Genomic DNA, 19,430 nt, shown 5'->3' on the forward strand with positions numbered 1-19,430 from the left:
AGCTATCACCGGGTAAAAACCGAGTCACTTGGCAACGTTGTCTTCATGTTTTGAAATTTTTTTGCCATGCAGTTATATCTATGTCTTATTTTTAACATATAGAACATCTGTACCTCTGTGCCAAATATGAAGCGTTAACCACAAAAGACCCAGTTGTTTGTCTTCTAGTTTTGTCTCGAGCTTAGCAGCTTTTATAGTTAGAGAGTTTACTTACACCTTTTTCCTGGCAGGATAGTGCTGGTAAATGCTTACGATCTACTATTATTGTTGCTCTCTTGACTTTTGATTTGTTGTAATTTCGGCTCAAAATTTTCCATTTAATTAAGTGGACAAAATTAAATGTTTCACCTCTACTGTATGTAATGTTAGAAACTGTAGTTCATTTGGTTTCAAAGGGATTTGGATTTTTTAATGCAAAACACAAACAACATACTGGAATGAATGTTTCATATAAATTTATTTTATCATTTCAAAACTTTAGGTAATACACAAATAAATACTTGTGACATGATCATCAGTGATTAAAATATATATATGCTTGCATAAATGCATTTTGTCCTACAAAATAACTAGGTTTTATAAATAAAAATGTTTGAAAAAATATTATATTCGACACTCTTCATTCATTGTCTTTGACATTTGGGAGGTGAGGTCAGCTCTAATAGTTGTTGCAGGGCAGGAAGTAGCTGTTCCTCAGCACACGGTAAAGGGTTCCACTTCCCAGGTCGTATTCATACATGTATGGCCCGCTGTAGACATAGGTAATACCTGGGGGACCAAGACCAAGACAGGTATGTTGGAGTTAGGATAACTGTTAGAAGTGAACGAGATGCTCTGCACCGGGAAAATAAACTCAAAGGAAAACAACAGGATCGAGACGTCTCTCACCTCTGTACTGGAACGCAGCGGTCACTTTGCCGCTAATGCCTGAAAACTTCTCATCCACCCGCTTGGGGAATCCACTGTCCATCATCCTTGTTGCCTCATCGTAACTAGCAAAACAGAACATGTTCCAAGTTCACAAACCGTTTTCAGATGCTCATGTTCTGTAAGAAGTACGAGCAAGTCATTTATCGTATATCGTTCTATCCAAATCCATACCTGTAGTAGAGGTTGTTAGAAAAGAATAATGTCTTGCGAGACGCCTGGTCATAAAAGACGGCGTCCACTTCCCTCACGGCTCTGGGCAGGCCGATGCTGCGCAGACTTTTTGGGTAGCCTCTCACAAGGTCGTAGCCGGAGAAGGCCCAGACTTTACTACCTAGTCAGGGAAGAGTTGAGTTCAGTATCAGCCCCCTGAAGATTTCAACATGCCACAGAGGAGGTGCGTGGGTGAGTTGAGGGCAAGTTTGTACCTTTGAAAAGGAAGACTTTGTCGGATTGGCGGCTCTCGTAGGCAGCGTCGATGTTGGAGGGGGCATTGGGCCAGAAAGATGTGATCAAATTCTGCTGGGGTCTACGGCTCTGCGGGTAGCTACGCCAGAAGAACCTGTAAAAAGACAATAACATGACCATGAGAATTTTGGCACAAGAAACATGTTTGCTGGGGTGAAAAAAGGACAATTCAAGTTTAACATTGACATCCAGTCATTGGTGGTGGTCCCTACGTGTCTTTGAAGAAAAGCATCTCTCCCCGCAGGGTGGTGACGGCATCCAAGACCATGGTCGAGTCACAAGCGTCGGGTGTGGTTGGGGGCTTGGGTGGCGGTCCAGAGGGATCCACATCAAGATTCGGACCTGGAGGCCAATCAAAGTCACCGGTCAACACACAGCTCTATCCAGCACCGCAGAGAGTTGTCTATTTATGTATTTCTGCTTACCGTAGAGTGACTGGATGCCTCTGACGTCATCTTGCGGCAGGACAAAGGTATCTGGGTTTCTGTAGCTGTACACAGGGTACATGAGGGCGCCGGGGTCGTCTGAGTGAGACAGGCCCATGGAGTGGCCAAACTCATGGGCTGCTACCATGAAAAGTACATAGCCTGCAGCGGAAAACACACAAATTATAGGCCTGTGTTAAAGCACGTCAGAGAGATGCACTGATATATCGGAGGCATCAGTTATGAGATGGTGGTCTGCCCTTGTATGAGGCGTTGGGGTGAACTCACCAGTGTTTGAGCGGAAGGTGAACCTCTCATCCTCGTCAAAGTGGGCGTCTCCCCCAATGCCATTGGACGGGGCAAAAGCATGGGCGAGGGTTCCGTCGCGGCCGTCAAATGGGTAATAATCACCGTGCGCTGGAATGAAAAGACGCCTTGATGTTGGACACTTCATTGAAGGAAACACATCCAAGTGTTCAAACTGAGGTGTGAGCAGACTTTTCAACACCCGTCAACTCATGAAGAAATCTGCACTGAAGGGGTTGAAGTGCTGGCATGCCACCAGTGGAACGGTTGTGGGGTTTTTGTTGTTTAAAGAAACGCACGTTATGTAAGCGTGGCAGTAATAACCCTGTTGTAAGACCGTAAGAGCGATGGCCGTCAACAAAGCATGTGCTTTGCCACAACAAGCTCAGAGTAGATGCCAGCAGAGGAGCTATCCGTCAAACATCTCTTGTCTACTTTGTGATGGACAATAAGTGCAGTGTGAAAAACTGAAAGACACAACAAGTTGATGCTCATTTGGATTGTTGTTTTCTTAACTTACATCGAGCACCGAAGGAGATCATGATGTCAGCGGTTCCGCTCTCGATCCTGCTGAACCTCAGCGGAGTGACTTTGGCCCACACCTGCAGCGCTTTGTCTATGGAAATGTCCACCTCCGCCCGGGTCATGTCAGGGGTGTAGTTCTCTATCCTGTTAGGAGGGTGAAAAAAACATCCCCAACATGAATATATTTCTTTTAGTGGTTAGGGGGGAAATGTCTGCACTCAAGAGCCGCGCACACACACACACACACACACACATACAAACACTGCAGAGATGCTTCACCTGTAGGTAATACTGTTCTTTTCCCACTTGGGGTCTCTGGGGAAGGTTGAAAAGCGCGCAAAGTCAACATCTGGAACGCCACAGCGGGGCTTCTTCATCAGCTCAATGGTGTTGGAGTCCAGTGACCCAGTGATTTTGAGCCCGAAGAACCGCTGCATGTCTCTGAGCTTCTTGCCCAGCTCGTTAATCCCATGACGGCCCGACGGACCCTGATCCTGGGTCAGGTTGAAGAATTTCTTCAGGTAGCCCTGTGAGAGACATGGAGGGGTTAGACAATGGGAGCTCGATCGAGGGATCAGACAGGGCAGCTCCAGCACATGTTTTCGTTTGGAAGTGACACAATGTCTGCCATGTTTGAGAACCACCAATATTTTAAATTTCTCTAACTTTATTCTTTATGGGCATGGGTCAGTGGTTAGCACTGTTGCCTCACAGCAAGAAGGTTCAACAGGGGCCTTTCCTGTATGTTCTCCCCACGTTCACGTGGGTTTCCTTCTGTTTCCCCCACCACAAAAAACACATGCACGTTAGGGTTAGACACTCCCGCCTGCTCCTACAGTAGATAGATAAGATACTAGGATGGCTCCAATGCAGAGAACTAATGTCCCCCATAGGGATCAATAAAGAAAACAAATAAAAAATAAATAAACACTGTTATTGTGAACATAAATATTGCCAATGAGAGCAAAACATACCTCTGCAAAATCTTCATCTTGCACTGTGGCTTGTGATACAGGCACAGAGTAAACTGCTGTTGCGGCTAGTGTCAGGAGAATGCACAGGTTGAAAGGCGTCATGCTTCCTTGGCTGAAAGCGACTTGTGTCTCCTCAGCGCTGGAGGACGGTCTTTTATTGTAAAATCTGGGCGTGTTGGGCAACAAGCCTCTCTGAGTCACTCGCAGGAAACATTCCCTTTATGGATAACGGAGGAAGTTAGGATTGGATTGCTCAGACTACAGAGTGAAAAAAAGTTTTCTGTCACAAAATACTGTTATTAGAGACAGAGGTTTAGATGTTTCACAAGCCACAGGTGAGGCATTTGGGGAAATGTAATGAATCAAGGAGTTTGTTAGGTAAAAAAATGTATGTACATATATAACTCCTTTATGCATAAAATTATATAGAACATAAACCATAAATAAATAATGTATAGAAATACATTAAATATTATATAAATAAAATACCTATTCAGAATATATTCACGTTATATATACAATTACTTTAAATTGTGTCTCTTTGTCAAGCAGAGACTATTCATGACTATTTATGTTTGTTTGTTCGATTTTTTTTTTTATATATAAACTGCATGATATTATTTTTGCTTCTTCTTCACACATCACACATAATTGAGTTTGACATCTCGTGACAGCTCGTCCTCTGCATCCCTCAGGCGAGCATCAACCGGCATGCACCATCATGTCATACTAAACACCAGCCTCATAGCCTCCCAATTCTGAATCACGAATCAAATGAAAAAAATCCAAAATGAGATACCATTGATAACTCTGTACCTTGCACAATGCCAAGTTGTACTGCTACTTAGCCCAATTTGTGTAGTTGTGTATATCTTTGAATATTTGTTTTTGTTTATTGCCTTTTTTTAAGACTTTTGAGCATTTTTATGGTAAACGAATAAGGTAATTGTACTTTCTGAATAAACTTATCTGAATGTGATTCAAATTATTATGTTTTTGAATTATCAAATTATCGAAAATAAGTTGTTTTCACATGATAACGGAACCCCTGCAAAAATGTCTTTATCATATCCAGTGCATGCTTTTAGGTAATTTATTAAAGGGTAGAATCTCTCATCGACAAATGTCAGTGGAAAACTACTACTCAATATTTCCTAATATGAGACGATAAATGGGTACTACACGCTTCTCATTGCATAAAGGATTGTCACAGATAAATTGAAAAACATCCTGAGACTCTGTATTGCATTGTATGTTATCCTCTAAAGGGGAAATGAACAAGACACACAAGTTAAGAACTTCATTGTGACAACACCATAACATACCACTTTCCTCATCACAACCTTTTCAGCAGAAATCTTGTGGTTATTGCTGAATTATTATTGTACCAGTTCCCAACCGCAGCTCAACACACACACACACACACACACGCACACACACACACACACACACACACACACACACACCACACACACACACACACACACACACACACACACACACACACACACACACACACACACACACACACACACACACACACACACACACACACAGTTGACATCCGTCATATCACTGTTGATTTATTTTAAAAGGCTTGTTTTTAAAAGCTCTCAACCTGTGAAAAGGACAAGTGACGTTTTCAGGGCCCACCGGCACAGAGACACAGAAGACGGGGGTTGTAAACACCAGTTTATTGTACAAAGTGGGCCAGGTGGAATTAGCCAGGAGCAGATAGACATGTCTTAACACGGGCTCCTATCCTGAGTGAGTGTGGGGATGGGGGCTTTACCTGTTGCTCCTTACACCAACCAACGAGCAACAGGTATGCAGCCACTCTGATCCTAATCAACTAGATCCAGGTCAGATGTGACTGCTCAACCAGAGCATCGCCACACCACAGGGCACAAACCCAATACGAGACCAATGGCCACGTCAGGGTCAGGATTCTCCACCTTGCCTTCAAGCCTGATACACATCAATACATTGAGGTCAAGGCAAGACCCTCGGCTTTCCATCATCAGTGCATTTTTTTTTTTTTCATTTGCACAAAACCTGACAGAGCGATGTTTGAGGAATTCTCCTGCGTGGTCGGTGAGGTTCATCTGCCCGCTACAGGAAAAGAAAACTGGGAGTATTAAAGATATTTATTCTGCAGAATAAAGAGAAAGATACAGTCATACTTCAAAGCAGTCTTCTGACCAGTCTACCCCTATTACCGACGAAGAGGGCTTTATACCGAAGAGAGGTTGTGTACCATTGGTCAGGTGTCATTTACAACACTGTGACCCTCAATCATATCCTTGGGTTTTACGCTCAACTGGGATCAACTGGGAAAGCACACATCTAATACTAAATATAACTATATAATCTCATAACCAAATATCCCAGACAAAATTCAAGAATACCTCCACCTCAAATTGGCCAAACCCCTCTTCTCATATTTGACTAGAGAAGAGTAAAAGACCATAAAGCGTTACCTACATGATACTATGACAACACACATATGTACAATTCTAACTAGAAAACAAAAAAAAAATCATTAATCACATTATGAAATAAATGAAATAATCATGTAAAGATTCCACAAATACATAATGATATGCAGATTAAGCAACGGTTCCCACTCAGTGATGACAACAACAAAATTAATTGTGTGAACATAATGACGAACACATCCTATAACTAAGGGTAAATATAATTAGACAAACACCTTCACATTTCAACATCTCAGTGTCTCAACATCTCCGTCATCATCATAAGGTAGTTTCCAATCATCTAGTGGTATGGAGAAAAACTGCCCCGCCATCATATTAGTAATCATCTTACGAAGGACAGGTAAGACATTACAGGTATCAATATTTTTATGAGCGTAGAAATGCATGGTCCCAGTGCATTTCTTAGCAAAATAAATGGGTATCTCTATCAATAGGATTATATATTAGTTTAGTCATATTAGTATAGGTTGGAAAATTTGGAGCCCTTGCTAAACATCCAGATTCTTCCCATGACGTTGATATCGGTGAGAGAAGGAATGGTGCTTGCACTGAGTGAGGCATTTTAGTGCATACATAACATGAATGATCTGCACCAAACTCTTCTTTATCTGAATGATTCAAAAACCTCTACCACATATTTTGTTGAAATTAATGACCAGTGGAGCCAACATTAAGCCATGGGTGGACTACGTTTGTGACGGAACGTTCATTTTCTTCTTCTGGATCTGGTGTAAGTCAGAGTGGGGCGGGGGAGCGGCAATTTTTTTTTGGTCTCACTGTGGAACTGTGTTCCAGGGTTGGATGATCAACAGGACAATGGCAATGATGATGACAAGGTCGATCACACAGATGTGACCATTATATTATATATATATATATATATATATATATATATATATATATATATATATATATGTGACAATAACATAGCCAGCATTCAAATTGAGACCATCTAAAACTAGAAGGGCTATTAACACATATGCAAATCAATGAAGCAATCACTTTTATCTATAATCTGTTTCGACTCAATAATTTAATTTTTTTGGAGAGAAAAATGTATTTAAATTTGCCAATATTCTTACTAGAATGTAATTTTTCTTAGAGAACATCTAATAATCTGTATACTATCAGGATAGACAGATTGATAAAACAATGGCTGAGAACACACAGAAACAGTCCCCATGGTAATCACACAGATATCATTTTCCAGCAGGATTTCAGGTGGTCAATCATTCCACAGCTCTCAGTTGGAGTAGAAAATTCTGATTGCAGTCATTCAGTTTGATGTTCTGTCTGATTCAGTGACATCACCAAATGCAGGTCCAAAGGAGCATTAGCCTCCTCAACTGCACAACACCTCTTTCAATTGTGCGTTCGCTGTACTTGGAGGCCAAACACTTCATGTTTGTTATTGAGGGGAGGACCAACAGGAGTCAATGCTTGCATTTAATTTCACATAACAGAACTTTGTTCATTGTCCAGAAAATGTCCCAAGTTATTCAGCCTGATGTTGGATCTCTGTATGCAAGGTCTTCATAGACCTTCTCGGAAATGCAGGAGTAGGCATGTCTCTCAGCCAGATATCAGGAAAATAGGAATGTCCTTTGGGCCTGTGTGAAGCCCTGGGTGCTTAATGTATTTGTTCTCACATATTATCAGAAGATGAAAGAGAGGTCCACCGCTGTAACAGGCAGTGTCACAAAAATAATTACTCCACGGTTCACTGACAACAGTGTCCCTGAGTGATAACACAGTAATCATTAACTCAGCTTCCGAACATTGCTTCAACAACTCTGTAAATTCCGGAGAATGTCATATTTGAATAAGAACTAATAAAAATGTGACCCACCGCAGAAAAACACGCCATCTCGTGCATTTCTAAAATAGCCAGAGCAGCCCAATAAGTTTAAATAAACCTTTCTTGAAGTAAAATTTGATTTTTCCAGATTCGTGCTCCTTTGTGGGTTTTTTTTTATCCGTCAATGTATTTTCAAAACCCGGTTTGATTTATAAATAGTAGAGAAATGTTAAACCGTGGAGTTAAATATTCCCGTTAGATTACACGGGGAAACACAGTTCACTTACCGAGACGCTGAACAGTGCTGAACAACGCCAATCGACCGTTTCCTTTAAAGCGAACGTCGAGGTGAAGATAATTCCTCCATATTCCATTTGATGTGAAGTCACAATGCGAAAGCCGTTTTGATAGAGTTCAACCCTTAAATCGTACTACTTTTACACACACACAGAGACATCATTGAGGGGGGGGGGGGGGGGGGGGTGTTCCAACGTGTACCATCGAAGAAGAAATGCTGACGTCACGTCCGAGGAGCCGAGGATCCGGTTTCACTTGTCTGGGAAAACTTTCGTCTCCGTGTTGTTATGAATGCGGAGAAGCAGGTGGAGGGAGATCAAAGTCATATCGCGGACCTTAATCCGACCAGTGCGGTAGATTCAAGTCAGTGTAAGCAGCGCATACTGGATTTAATTTTCCGCGATGATAATCAGTTCCCCGACAGCGATCGCTGCTGAGAACGACAGCTAAGCTGAATCAGCAGATTTCAGCCTTAATGTGACGATGAAACAGAATATTTTCAAGAACCACCAGGGAGACCGACGATAACGCCCATTGTTGTTACAACGGAAGAAGTTGATGACGTGGTGAAGTCCGTTGAGGTTGGTGATTGAAAAGTAAATGAAAAGAGGCCCCAACCAGGCTCTCAGAGTGTAGCTGGGGTAGGATTGGTGTTAGCCCACATAATAACTCCAAGAACTGAGAAGATATTTGGCATACGCACATTTATATATTAAATGACACACCGAGGATGATTTTCAGAGACTGATATTATTGATAGACTCTACATTTTGTTGTGTTGTACACACTTTTAATCTGCTTAATAATTCCACTTTTATAAAACATGTATATTCTTTCTGTTAAATAAAAGCTTTTTTAAAAACAAAATATGTCGCATGTGACTAAAGTACGCGGTGGGTCACAAATGATTCTGGTTCTATAGACCACTCTATTATATCTGATGCTATAATACATTCTAACGATGGAGGTCTATATGAGGTATAGAGCTAAATTCAATTACGGTATTTACATTTATACCTTGCATGCATTTCAGCTCAAAATAAATCCAATTGAGCCTATTAAATAATCTAATTTGCAAATCAGTTAAATACAAATAGCGATTATATCAATAATTTACAAGGGCCTTTGAATGCTGGACATGTTATGACCTTACTCAATTGTAGAGAAATTCTCTTCGATCAATCCTGTTCTCAGTCCTCCAAGTCTTCCCAATCAGACGTAGTCACATATACGCTGGTCAAAACTGCAGCCAGTGGAGTCCCACGAGACGGGTTGGTTAATCCATCAATCCACAATTGCAACATGAATCAATCCACAAGATTGCAGCGGCCTCGGGGGGGCTTGCTCGAGCGGGGCCTGGGAGGCGAGGGGAAGTCAGTGTGGTAGACTGAGGCTCCCCGCCTCGGTGCCAGCTGTGGCCAATTGAATGACTTGCCAATAACAGCAGCTGGGAAGTTTCCTTATATGTCTGTCTTGTCTTGCAGAGGGGAGATGGCAAGGACGGTGCGGGAGTGCTATGAGGGAGTCGCAGTCGAGGCCCGCCCATAAAAATCCAATATTCATTGTACGGTCCTGTAACTGGAGCTTGTTTTATATACAATCTGGAATGAAACTCGCCGTGCTTCAACCCCGCTAAATCCCATGTCTTACAATCTACAATTATTGGTGCTCTCTTGACTTTTGATTTGTTGTAATTTCGGGTCACAATTGTCCATTATATTAAGTGGACAAAAATAAACATTTCACCTCTACTGTATGTAATGTTAGAAACTGTAGTTAATTTGGTTTCAAAGGGATTTGGATTTTTTAATGCAAAACACAAACAACATACTGGAATGAATGTTTCATATAAATTTATTTGATCATTTCAAAACTTTAGGTAATACACAAATAAATTCTTGTGACATGATCATCAGTGATTAAAATATATATATATGCTTGCATAAATGCATTTTGTCCTACAAAATAACTAGGTTTTATAAATAAAAATGTTGTATAAAAAAATATTATATTTGACACTCTTCATTCATTGTCTTTGACATTTGGGAGGTGAGGTCAGCTCTAATAGTTGTTGCAGGGTAGGAAGTAGCTGTTCCTCAGCAAACGGTAAAGGGTTCCACTTCCCAGGTCGTATTCATACATGTATGGCCCGCTGTAGACATAGGTAATACCTGGGGGACCAAGACCAAGACAGGTATGTTGGAGTTAGGATAACTGTTAGAAGTGAACGAGATGCTCTGCACCGGGAAACTAAACTCAAAGGAAAACAACAGGATCGAGACGTCTCTCACCTCTGTACTGGAACGCAGCGGTCACTTTGCCGGTAATGTCTGAAAACTTCTCATCCACCCGCTTGGGGAATCCACTGTCCATCATCCTTGTTGCCTCATCGTAACTAGCAAAACAGAACATGTTCCAAGTTCACAAACCGTTTTCAGATGCTCATGTTCTGTAAGAAGTACGAGCAAGTCATTTATCGTATATCGTTCTATCCAAATCCATACCTGTAGTAGAGGTTGTTAGAAAAGAATAATGTCTTGCGAGACGCCTCGTCGTAAAAGACAGCGTCCACTTCCCTCACGGCTCTGGGCAGGCCGATGCTGCGCAGACTTTTTGGGTAGCCTCTCACAAGGTCGTAGCCGGAGAAGGCCCAGACTTTATTACCTAGTCAGGGAAGAGTTGAGTTCAGTATCAGCCCCCTGAAGATTTCAACATGCCACAGAAGAGGTGCGTGGGCCAGTTGAGGGCAAGTTTGTACCTTTGAAAAGGAAGACTCTGTCGGATTGGCGGCTCTCGTAGGCAGCGTCGATGTTGAAGGGGGCATTGGGCCAGAAAGATGCGATCAAATTCTGCTGGGGTCTGTTGCTCTGCGGGTAGCTACGCCAGAAGAACCTGTAAAAAGACAATAACATGGCTATGGGAATTTTGGCACAAGAAACATGTTTGCTGGGGGGGAAAAAAGGACAATTCAAGTTTAACATTGACATCCAGTCATTGGTGGTGGTCCCTACGTGTCTTTGAAGAAAAACAACTCTCCCCGCAGGGTGGTGACGGCATCCAAGACCATGGTCGAGTCACAAGCGTCGGGGGTGGTTGGGGGCTTGGGTTGAGGTCCAGAGGGATCCACATCAGGATTCGGACCTGGAGGCCAATCAAAGATACCGGTCAACACACAGCTCTATCCAGCACCGCAGAGAGTTGTCTATTTATGTATTTCTGCTTACCGTAGAGTGACTGGATGCCTCTGACGTCATCTTGCGGCAGGACAAAGGTATCTGGGTTTCTGTAGCTGTACACAGGGTACATGAGGGCGCCGGGGTCGTCTGAGTGAGACAGGCCCATGGAGTGGCCAAACTCATGGGCTGCTACCATGAAAAGTACATAGCCTGCAGCGGAAAACACACAAATTATAGGCCTGTGTTGAAGCACGTCAGCGAGATGCACTGATATATCGGAGGCATCAGTTATGAGATGGTGGTCTGCCCTTGTATGATGCGTTGGGGTGAACTCACCAGTGTTTGAGCGGAAGGTGAACGTCTCATCCTCGTCAAAGTGGGCGTCTCCCCCAGTGCCACTGGACGGGGGAAAAGCATGGGCGAGGGTTCCGTCGGGGCCGTCAAATGGGTAATAATCACCGTGCGCTGGAATGAAAAGACGCCTTGATGTTGGACACTTCATTGAAGGAAACACATCCAAGTGTTCAAACTGAGGTGTGAGCAGACTTTTCAACACCCGTCGACAGAAGAAATCTGCACCAGCACTAAAGGGGTTGAAGTGCTGGCATGCCACCAGTGGAACGGTTGTGGGGTTTTTGTTGTTTAAAGAAACGCACGTTATGTAAGCGTGGCAGTAATAACCCTGTTGTAAGACCGTAAGAGCGATGGCCGTCAACAAAGCATGTGCTTTGCCACAACAAGCTCAGAGTAGATGCCAGCAGAGGAGCTATCCGTCAAACATCTCTTGTCTACTTTGTGATGGACAATAAGTGCAGTGTGAAAAACTGAAAGACACAACAAGTTGATGCTCATTTGGATTGTTGTTTTCTTAACTTACATCCAGCACCGAAGGAGATCATGATGTCAGCGGTTCCGCTCTCGATCCTGCTGAACCTCAGCGGAGTGACTTTGGCCCACACCTGCAGCGCTTTGTCTATGGAAATGTCCACCTCCGCCCGGGTCATGTCAGGGGTGTAGTTCTCTATCCTGTTAGGAGGGTGAAAAAAACATCCCCAACATGAATATATTTCTTTTAGTGGTTAGGGGGGAAACGTCTGCACTCAAGAGCCACGCGCACACACACACACACACACACATACAAACACTGCAGAGATGCTTCACCTGTAGGTAATACTGTTCTTTTCCCACTTGGGGTCTCTGGGGAAGGTTGAAAAGCGCGCAACGTCAACATCTGGAACGCCACAGCGGGGCTTCTTCATCAGCTCAATGGTGTTGGAGTCCAGTGACCCAGTGATTTTGAGCCCGAAGAACCGCTGCATGTCTCTGAGCTTCTTGCCCAGCTCGTTAATCCCATGCCGGCCCGACGGACCATGATCCTGGGTCAGGTTGAAGAATTTCTTCAGGTAGCCCTGTGAGAGACATGGAGGGGTTAGACAATGGGAGCTCGATAGAGCTAGAGGGATCAGACAGGGCAGCTCCAGCACATGTTTTTATTTGGTGAGACACAATGTCTGCCATGTCACCAATATTTCAAATTTCTCAAATTTTATTCTTTATGGGCATGGGTCAGTGGTTAGCACTGTTGCCTCACAGCAAGAAGGTTCAACAGGGGCCTTTCCTGTATGTTCTCCCCACGTTCACGTGGGTTTCCTTCTGTTTCCCCCACCACAAAAAACAATGTCCCCCATAGGGATCAATAAAGTATACAAATAAAAAATAAATAAACACTCTTATTGTGAACATAAATATAGCCAATGAGAGCAAAACGTACCTCTGCAAAATCTTCATCTTGCACTGTGGCTTGTGATACAGGCACAGAGTAAACTGCTGCTGCGGCTAGTGTCAGGAGAATGCACAGGTTGAAAGGCGTCATGCTTCTTTGGCTGAAAGCGACTTATGTCTCCTCAGCGCTGTAGAACATCTTTTATCTGAAAAATCTGGGCGTGTTGGGCACAAGCCTCTCTGAGTCACTAGTGGGAAACATTCCCTTTATGAATAAGTTATTAGAGACAGAGCCTTAGATGATTCACAAACCACAGGTGACACATTTGGGGAAATGTAATGAATCAAGGAGTTTGTTAGGTAAACAATGTACACATATATAACTCCTTTATGCATAAAATGATATAGAACATAAACCATAAATAAATAATATATAGAAACACATTGAATATTATTTAAATAAAAATACCTATATACCTAATATATTCACATTATATATACAATTACTTTTAATTGTGTCTCTTTGTCAAGCAGAGACTATTCATGACTATTTATGTTTGTTTGTAAGATTTTTTTTTTTTATATTTAACTGCATGATATTATTTTTGCTTCTTCTTCACACATCCTCCCGAGCCCTTATCTGCTGATAATTGAGTTTGACCTCTCGTGGCAGCTCGTCCTCTGCATCCCTCAGGCGAGCATCAGCGGGCATGCACCCTCATGTCATACTAAACACCAGCCTCATAGCCTCCCAATTCTGAATCCCAAATCAAATTTAAAAATCCAAAATGAGATACCATTGATACAACTCTGTACCTAAAATTCTGGTTATCCATTTTATACCGTAACAACATTAAAGTACACTGCAATAATTCTGCAATAATAACTCATCCATTCTTGTCCATGAACGTAATATCGTATAAACATTTATTCATCCTCTACAGAATATCCATCTATATCCTACTAGCAACCATACTGCTACTTAGCCACATTTTGTGCAGTTGTGTATATTTTTGAATATTCGATTTTTTGTTTATTGTCTAAGACTTTTGAGCATTTTTATGGTCAATGAATACGGTTATTGTACTATCTGAATAAACTTTATCTGAATGTGATTCAAATTATTATGTTTGGCTGAATTTATTCTCGGGAATTATCAAATTATCCAAAATAAGTTGTTTTCACATCATAACGGAACTGCTGTGAAAATGTCTTCATCATATCCAGTGCACGCATTTAGGTAATTTATTAAAGGGTAGAATCTCTCGTCGACAAATGTCAGTGGAAAACTACTTTGAAGTCAACATTTCCTAATATGAGATGATAAATGGGTACTACACGCTTTTCATTGCATAAAGGATTGTCACAGATAAATTAAAGACTCTGTATTGCATTTTTTGTTTTCCTCTAAAGGGGAAATGAACACAACACAAGTTAAGAACGTCATCGTGACAACACCATAACATACTACTTCCCTCATTACAAACTTCTCACAAAATGCAACACAGATCTTGTGGGTATTGCTGAATTGTTATTGTACCAGTTCCCAAACACAGCTCTTACACACACACACACACACACACACCCACGCACGCACGCACGCACACAGTTGACATCAGCCTTAGGAGGTGGGAGGGAAGGCGTAAACTTAAGTCATAATATGTGATCTTCCCTCCCACTTCGTCATGGTGCCGTTTGCATCTTCCTTTTCACATCCCAACATGTCACTTGTAGGCCTCCTGGAGATGACATATTTGACTTTGGGGTCATATTTATACTGGACATTTCCTCTGAAGAAGTAAACGAATCCTGTTGGGAATGGCAGACAGATAGTGTTTTGATGTTTTGTTTTTCATTCATTTTATTCAGTGACGTGAATGCAATATGATGTCACATAATACCAGTACTGGATGATTGGAAAGTTCAATTTAAGAACAGATGACTGACCCTGGTAGGAAATGGCTGCATCCAGTGGAGAAGGGATTCCTGGCCACAGCCGGGCAATGGGTTCTGGCGACCCCTCCTCCATTGTCATCCGCTCCTCATCGTACCTAAAACACATTGGATTGGAATGATTGATGATCGTATGCCCTCTAGAGTGCCCCTACGATAGAGAAAACTGTGATTCAAAGTTTATCTATCTATCTATCTATCTATCTATCTATCTATCTATCTATCTATCTATCTATCTATCTATCTATCTATCTATCTATCTATCTATCTATCTATCTATCTATCTATCTATCTATCTATCTATCTATCTATCTATCTACCTATCTATCTATCTATCTATCTATCTATCTATCTATCTTTCTGTCTATTCACAACTTATTTATAATGTGTTGAAGACCTCAGTCTTCTACTGTTGGCCAGCCAGCTTCCCATTGTAGCTGTGCTATAGAATGCAAAAGGAAAATTACCTAGAAAATGACAGCAGAGCACCTGGGGATTACTGAAAGTAACAAATCAAAGCCAACTTTGATACTTTCTGAGCAGCATGGGATTATTTGACAAGCTCCAGCCTTGAGGCGAGACATTGAGTGTCATAGTTAATGGGGGCCGGGTGGCACAGTACTCGCACTGCTCCCTCACAGCAAGAAGGTCCTGGGTTCCACTCGTTCCATCTGGGGAGCTGTTGCTACCGCATTCCGATGCATTTGCATGTCCTCCCGGTGCTCACATGGGGATTCCTCCATACAACATTGGTAAGGACCACCACCAAAAACATGCAAGAATATTATTGGGTCACCAGCGACGGACGTTTGGAATTGGTCACTGTATGCTGCCCGCTGGCCCGGAGGAAGCACAAGCTGCGACGGGTTAAAAGCAGAGAACAAGTTTCACCGGCCACCGTGTGTGTGTGTGTGTGTGTGTGTGTGTGTGTGTGTGTGTGTGTGTGTGTCGGTCGCCATATGGGTTGTGGTGTGTGATGAATAAAGTCTTCTATCTTCTCTTGTGGACAGTGGTGTACCTCCAGCACTCAGCGCTGGTGAAGAAGATGGTGAGACGGCCGCTGCGGAAGTGAAGGGCAGCATCCACAGACTGCACTCTGGGAGGGAAGCCCAAGTCAGAGATGTTCCTAGGAAATCCTTCCATGACTTTCAGCTGCCTGATTGCCCAGTACTGATTACCTTAATCATTTCACACAAATGCACAACTGTCAGAAACAAAAAATAGAAAACTCAGATTATTATGTCGTAATAACAGAAGGATACCTTTGAAAAACATCACTTTGTTCATCTCCACATTTTCATAGGCCGCATCCAAGTGGGGAGGAACGCCGTCCGACCACAGACTGCTTATTAGGGTGATTGCTATCTCCTGAAACATGGGATGCTTGCGCCACATAAATCTGCAAAAACACAACAAGCCTTTTCAAATCACATCTTCAGTCGACAGGCTTCCTGTCTTTGCGAGCTTCAAGGTCATAACGCCATCCCCGAGGTTGTCACCGTAGATTAGCGGAGGAAACACCACGGTACCACACCTGTCTTTGAAGAACAAGATCTCCTGCTGCAGCTCTGTGACGGCGTCAAATGACAAATCCGGGTCACACTTTTCAGGTGTTCGTGGAGGGGGCCTCTTTAAGGACAGTGACGAAAAATTTGAATTGATTCCTTGGGGCACAAAAGAAGAGTTTTGATGAGGCGCAATAGTAGAGTAGGTAGGACATTTTGTAGTTTTCTCTTCAACATGTTCATTTTGTCAGTCGAAGCTGACAGTTGAAAAGGCCCTCATGCAACAGAAATATGTTTTCCTGGCAATTGTGATCTAACATACTGACAATTGAATTTGTCTTGTTTTAGTTGAATTTGCACAAGCAGGGCCGAAATTTGTTGATGATCCTGCAACAACATGGCAAATATATTTTGTCACAATCTTTTCCTTGACTGAAACTTTCTGTAGGTCCAGTTGTTGCTGATTGTTCCTTTAAGGGACTCCAAATGGAAGCCCCCCTGCTGAGAAGTACCTTCATGCCACCACACTCACCATACATCTGTTGGACCTCCTGGACGTCCTGGTAGGAGAGCTGAACATCCTCTTGGGGGACAAAGTTGTATGCTGGGAACATGACAGCTCCAGGGTCTGACGAATGCGGCAGGCCGAGGGCGTGGCCAAATTCATGTACCGCCACACCAAATAGGTTGAAACCTGAGGAACAAACCAAAAATTTACAGAGGGAGGGATTTTTCACTACAAAATGTTTGCCATTAGCCTACTAAATTACCCGTTGCGTCGAAGCTCCAGTCCTCATCTTCATCAAAATGAACATCTCCTCCAATGCCGTACCCGGGCAGGAAGGCATGGGCCAGAATGCCGCCCTTACCATCAAACGGCGAGCCATCCTCGTGATCTGCGGCAGACACGTTCACCACATTATGCAACAACAAACTCTGTACGTGCCATTTTACCACGTTCAACCACCAGCATAGGTAGTGGACCACGGCTCTCACCCCCGCTGTGGAAGGAGATGACCACGTCCGCCTCCCTCCGGCTCCTCCTGCGAAGGCGGATGGGCGTAACCTCAGCCCACAGCCTCCAGGCCGCCCTGAAGGTTTTCCGAGCCCTGGAGGCCATGATGGTCGAGCCGTGGCCGGAGATTCTGAGGTGACGATTTCCAGACTGGGCTTGACTAATTCAAGCGGCTCTGATGTGTCTGAACTTCAGCTGAACATGGGCGACACTGACCTGTAGCTCAGGGTGCTCTTCTTCCAACGTAGCGTCTCCCGGTATGGCTCCACATCGGACAGACCGCAGCGTGGCCTCCTCATCGCCACCAGGGTCTCGGCATTCAGCTCTCCACTGACGGGCAGACCAAAGAAATTCTGCATCTCCTGCACTTTGGCTCCGAGTCCAGTGAGGTGATTTGCCCCGGAGTCCACGCTCCTCCTCTGTCTCTCCGGCTCGGGCTCGTAGCCATAAAAGTTCTTCAGGTATGTCTGAAACCACCGCTGCACCGTAACTTATCACCGTTATCGATCCAAAACAAGGTGGCTAATCTAAATAAGGATGCTCTCTATATGGCTTTTCTTAGATCTTTTGGAGCTTTCACACGTGAGGGCCAGACACTCCATGCAATTGAGAACCCTCAGAAAAATAACAACAGTTGTTTAAAGCAGCGACTCCTCAGATTATCTCAGATTTGTCACTGAAATGTGAAATTGACCCTAAACACAAAAACAAAACAGACACACTGGAGATGAAGACATTTCAGTAAACATTCCATACAGCGCTCCGAACTGCTGTAATAATACCAACGTGCACAAAGATGAGTGCACTCGCACACTGTAATTGCAGGTGTCAGCAGCTGCAATACCTAGACCTATAGATTCTGCGTTTTACAGATATAGCAGCAGCTCCAAAAAAACTTTGCACACATTATTCACTTGTTTTTTTCGTTTTCATATAGTCATTTATTTAAGACTGTTTTGATACAGATGAGTATGATGTAAAGAATTAAAGACATCCTCTGTGAATAACATTTATCATTATCAATACCATAATGATAATTTGTAGTAGTACTAGTAGTATTTCTATTATTATTGATATTAATATTGACATTATTCATATTATTATTATTATTATTATTATTGTTATTGTTATTATTAATAATAACATTATTATTATTATTGTTATTATTATTATTATTATTAATAATAATAATAAATCTCTGACTAAAACAGGCCAGAAAGATAATTATTCAATACTTTCGTGCCATGACTTTGTTGGTATTGGGAACATTCCTTGATAAATCTTTATAAGCACCAAAAAAATAGACCCAGTCAGAATACAGGTCATTTCAATATTTGAAATCACATCATGTTAGATTTGATTCAAAGATTATTTTGAGATAAAAAAAATTATTTTGATGAACGTGTACGACTTACTCCCTCCACGAGCTGCTACATTTAAGGTCACAAGCAGACGAAGAAGAAGCTTTTAAGGTATTTCCTGAGGGAAATATCACCACTTAGAACGATAATAACACTGTCCTTGTAGAATTTCCATAAATTAAAGAAAAAAATGCCATCGTAGACCAAGAATAAATCTTCATCCTCTTAGGAGGATGTGGCCCCTGGCCTCTGTGCCAGGGGCCACATCCTTTGATTGCATGGTAAATACCGTACCTCTGCAAACACCAGTTGATCCTGCGAAGGGCCGTCCAGGGGCCGGGCGGCTGCTTCCGGGGCCCGGAGAGGTAACATCGAGAGCGGGCCGGGCACAGAGAGAGCCAGGAGCCAGGAGCCCAGCCAGAGCATCCCCATGTCCCTTCTGGGAACCTTTGTCTCTGGGATGCCGAGGGTGCTGTGCAT

General features: G+C 42.8%; 2 protein-coding genes across 2 annotated transcripts; both read right to left on the reverse strand.

Annotated features, from left to right (window-relative positions):
* Positions 1-486: 486 nt before the first annotated feature.
* On the reverse strand, positions 487-13,267 carry mmp13a (matrix metallopeptidase 13a; the record flags this gene model as incomplete). Its single annotated transcript, XM_080013441.1, has 20 exons — positions 487-768; positions 889-992; positions 1,102-1,261; positions 1,356-1,489; positions 1,608-1,737; positions 1,821-1,982; positions 2,109-2,237; positions 2,647-2,795; positions 2,931-3,178; positions 3,626-3,817; positions 10,283-10,389; positions 10,510-10,613; positions 10,723-10,882; positions 10,977-11,110; positions 11,230-11,359; positions 11,443-11,604; positions 11,731-11,859; positions 12,272-12,420; positions 12,556-12,803; positions 13,166-13,267. 20 exons carry the CDS (start codon positions 13,265-13,267, stop codon positions 659-661), a joined length of 2,943 nt encoding a protein of 980 aa, XP_079869567.1. The 3' UTR covers positions 487-658.
* A 1,464-nt stretch (positions 13,268-14,731) lies between these two features.
* LOC307239863 (matrix metalloproteinase-18) lies at positions 14,732-19,430 on the reverse strand (the record flags this gene model as incomplete). The annotated part of the gene is made up of 11 exons (XM_080013442.1): positions 14,732-14,736; positions 14,845-14,925; positions 15,064-15,167; positions 16,088-16,247; positions 16,332-16,468; positions 16,604-16,733; positions 17,107-17,268; positions 17,345-17,470; positions 17,571-17,719; positions 17,806-18,056; positions 19,245-19,430. 11 exons carry the CDS (start codon positions 19,428-19,430, stop codon positions 14,732-14,734), a joined length of 1,491 nt encoding a protein of 496 aa, XP_079869568.1.

This window comes from Zeus faber (assembly GCF_960531495.2).
Source record: "Zeus faber genome assembly, chromosome: 14".
In the NCBI taxonomy this organism is placed as follows: Eukaryota; Metazoa; Chordata; class Actinopteri; order Zeiformes; family Zeidae; genus Zeus; species Zeus faber.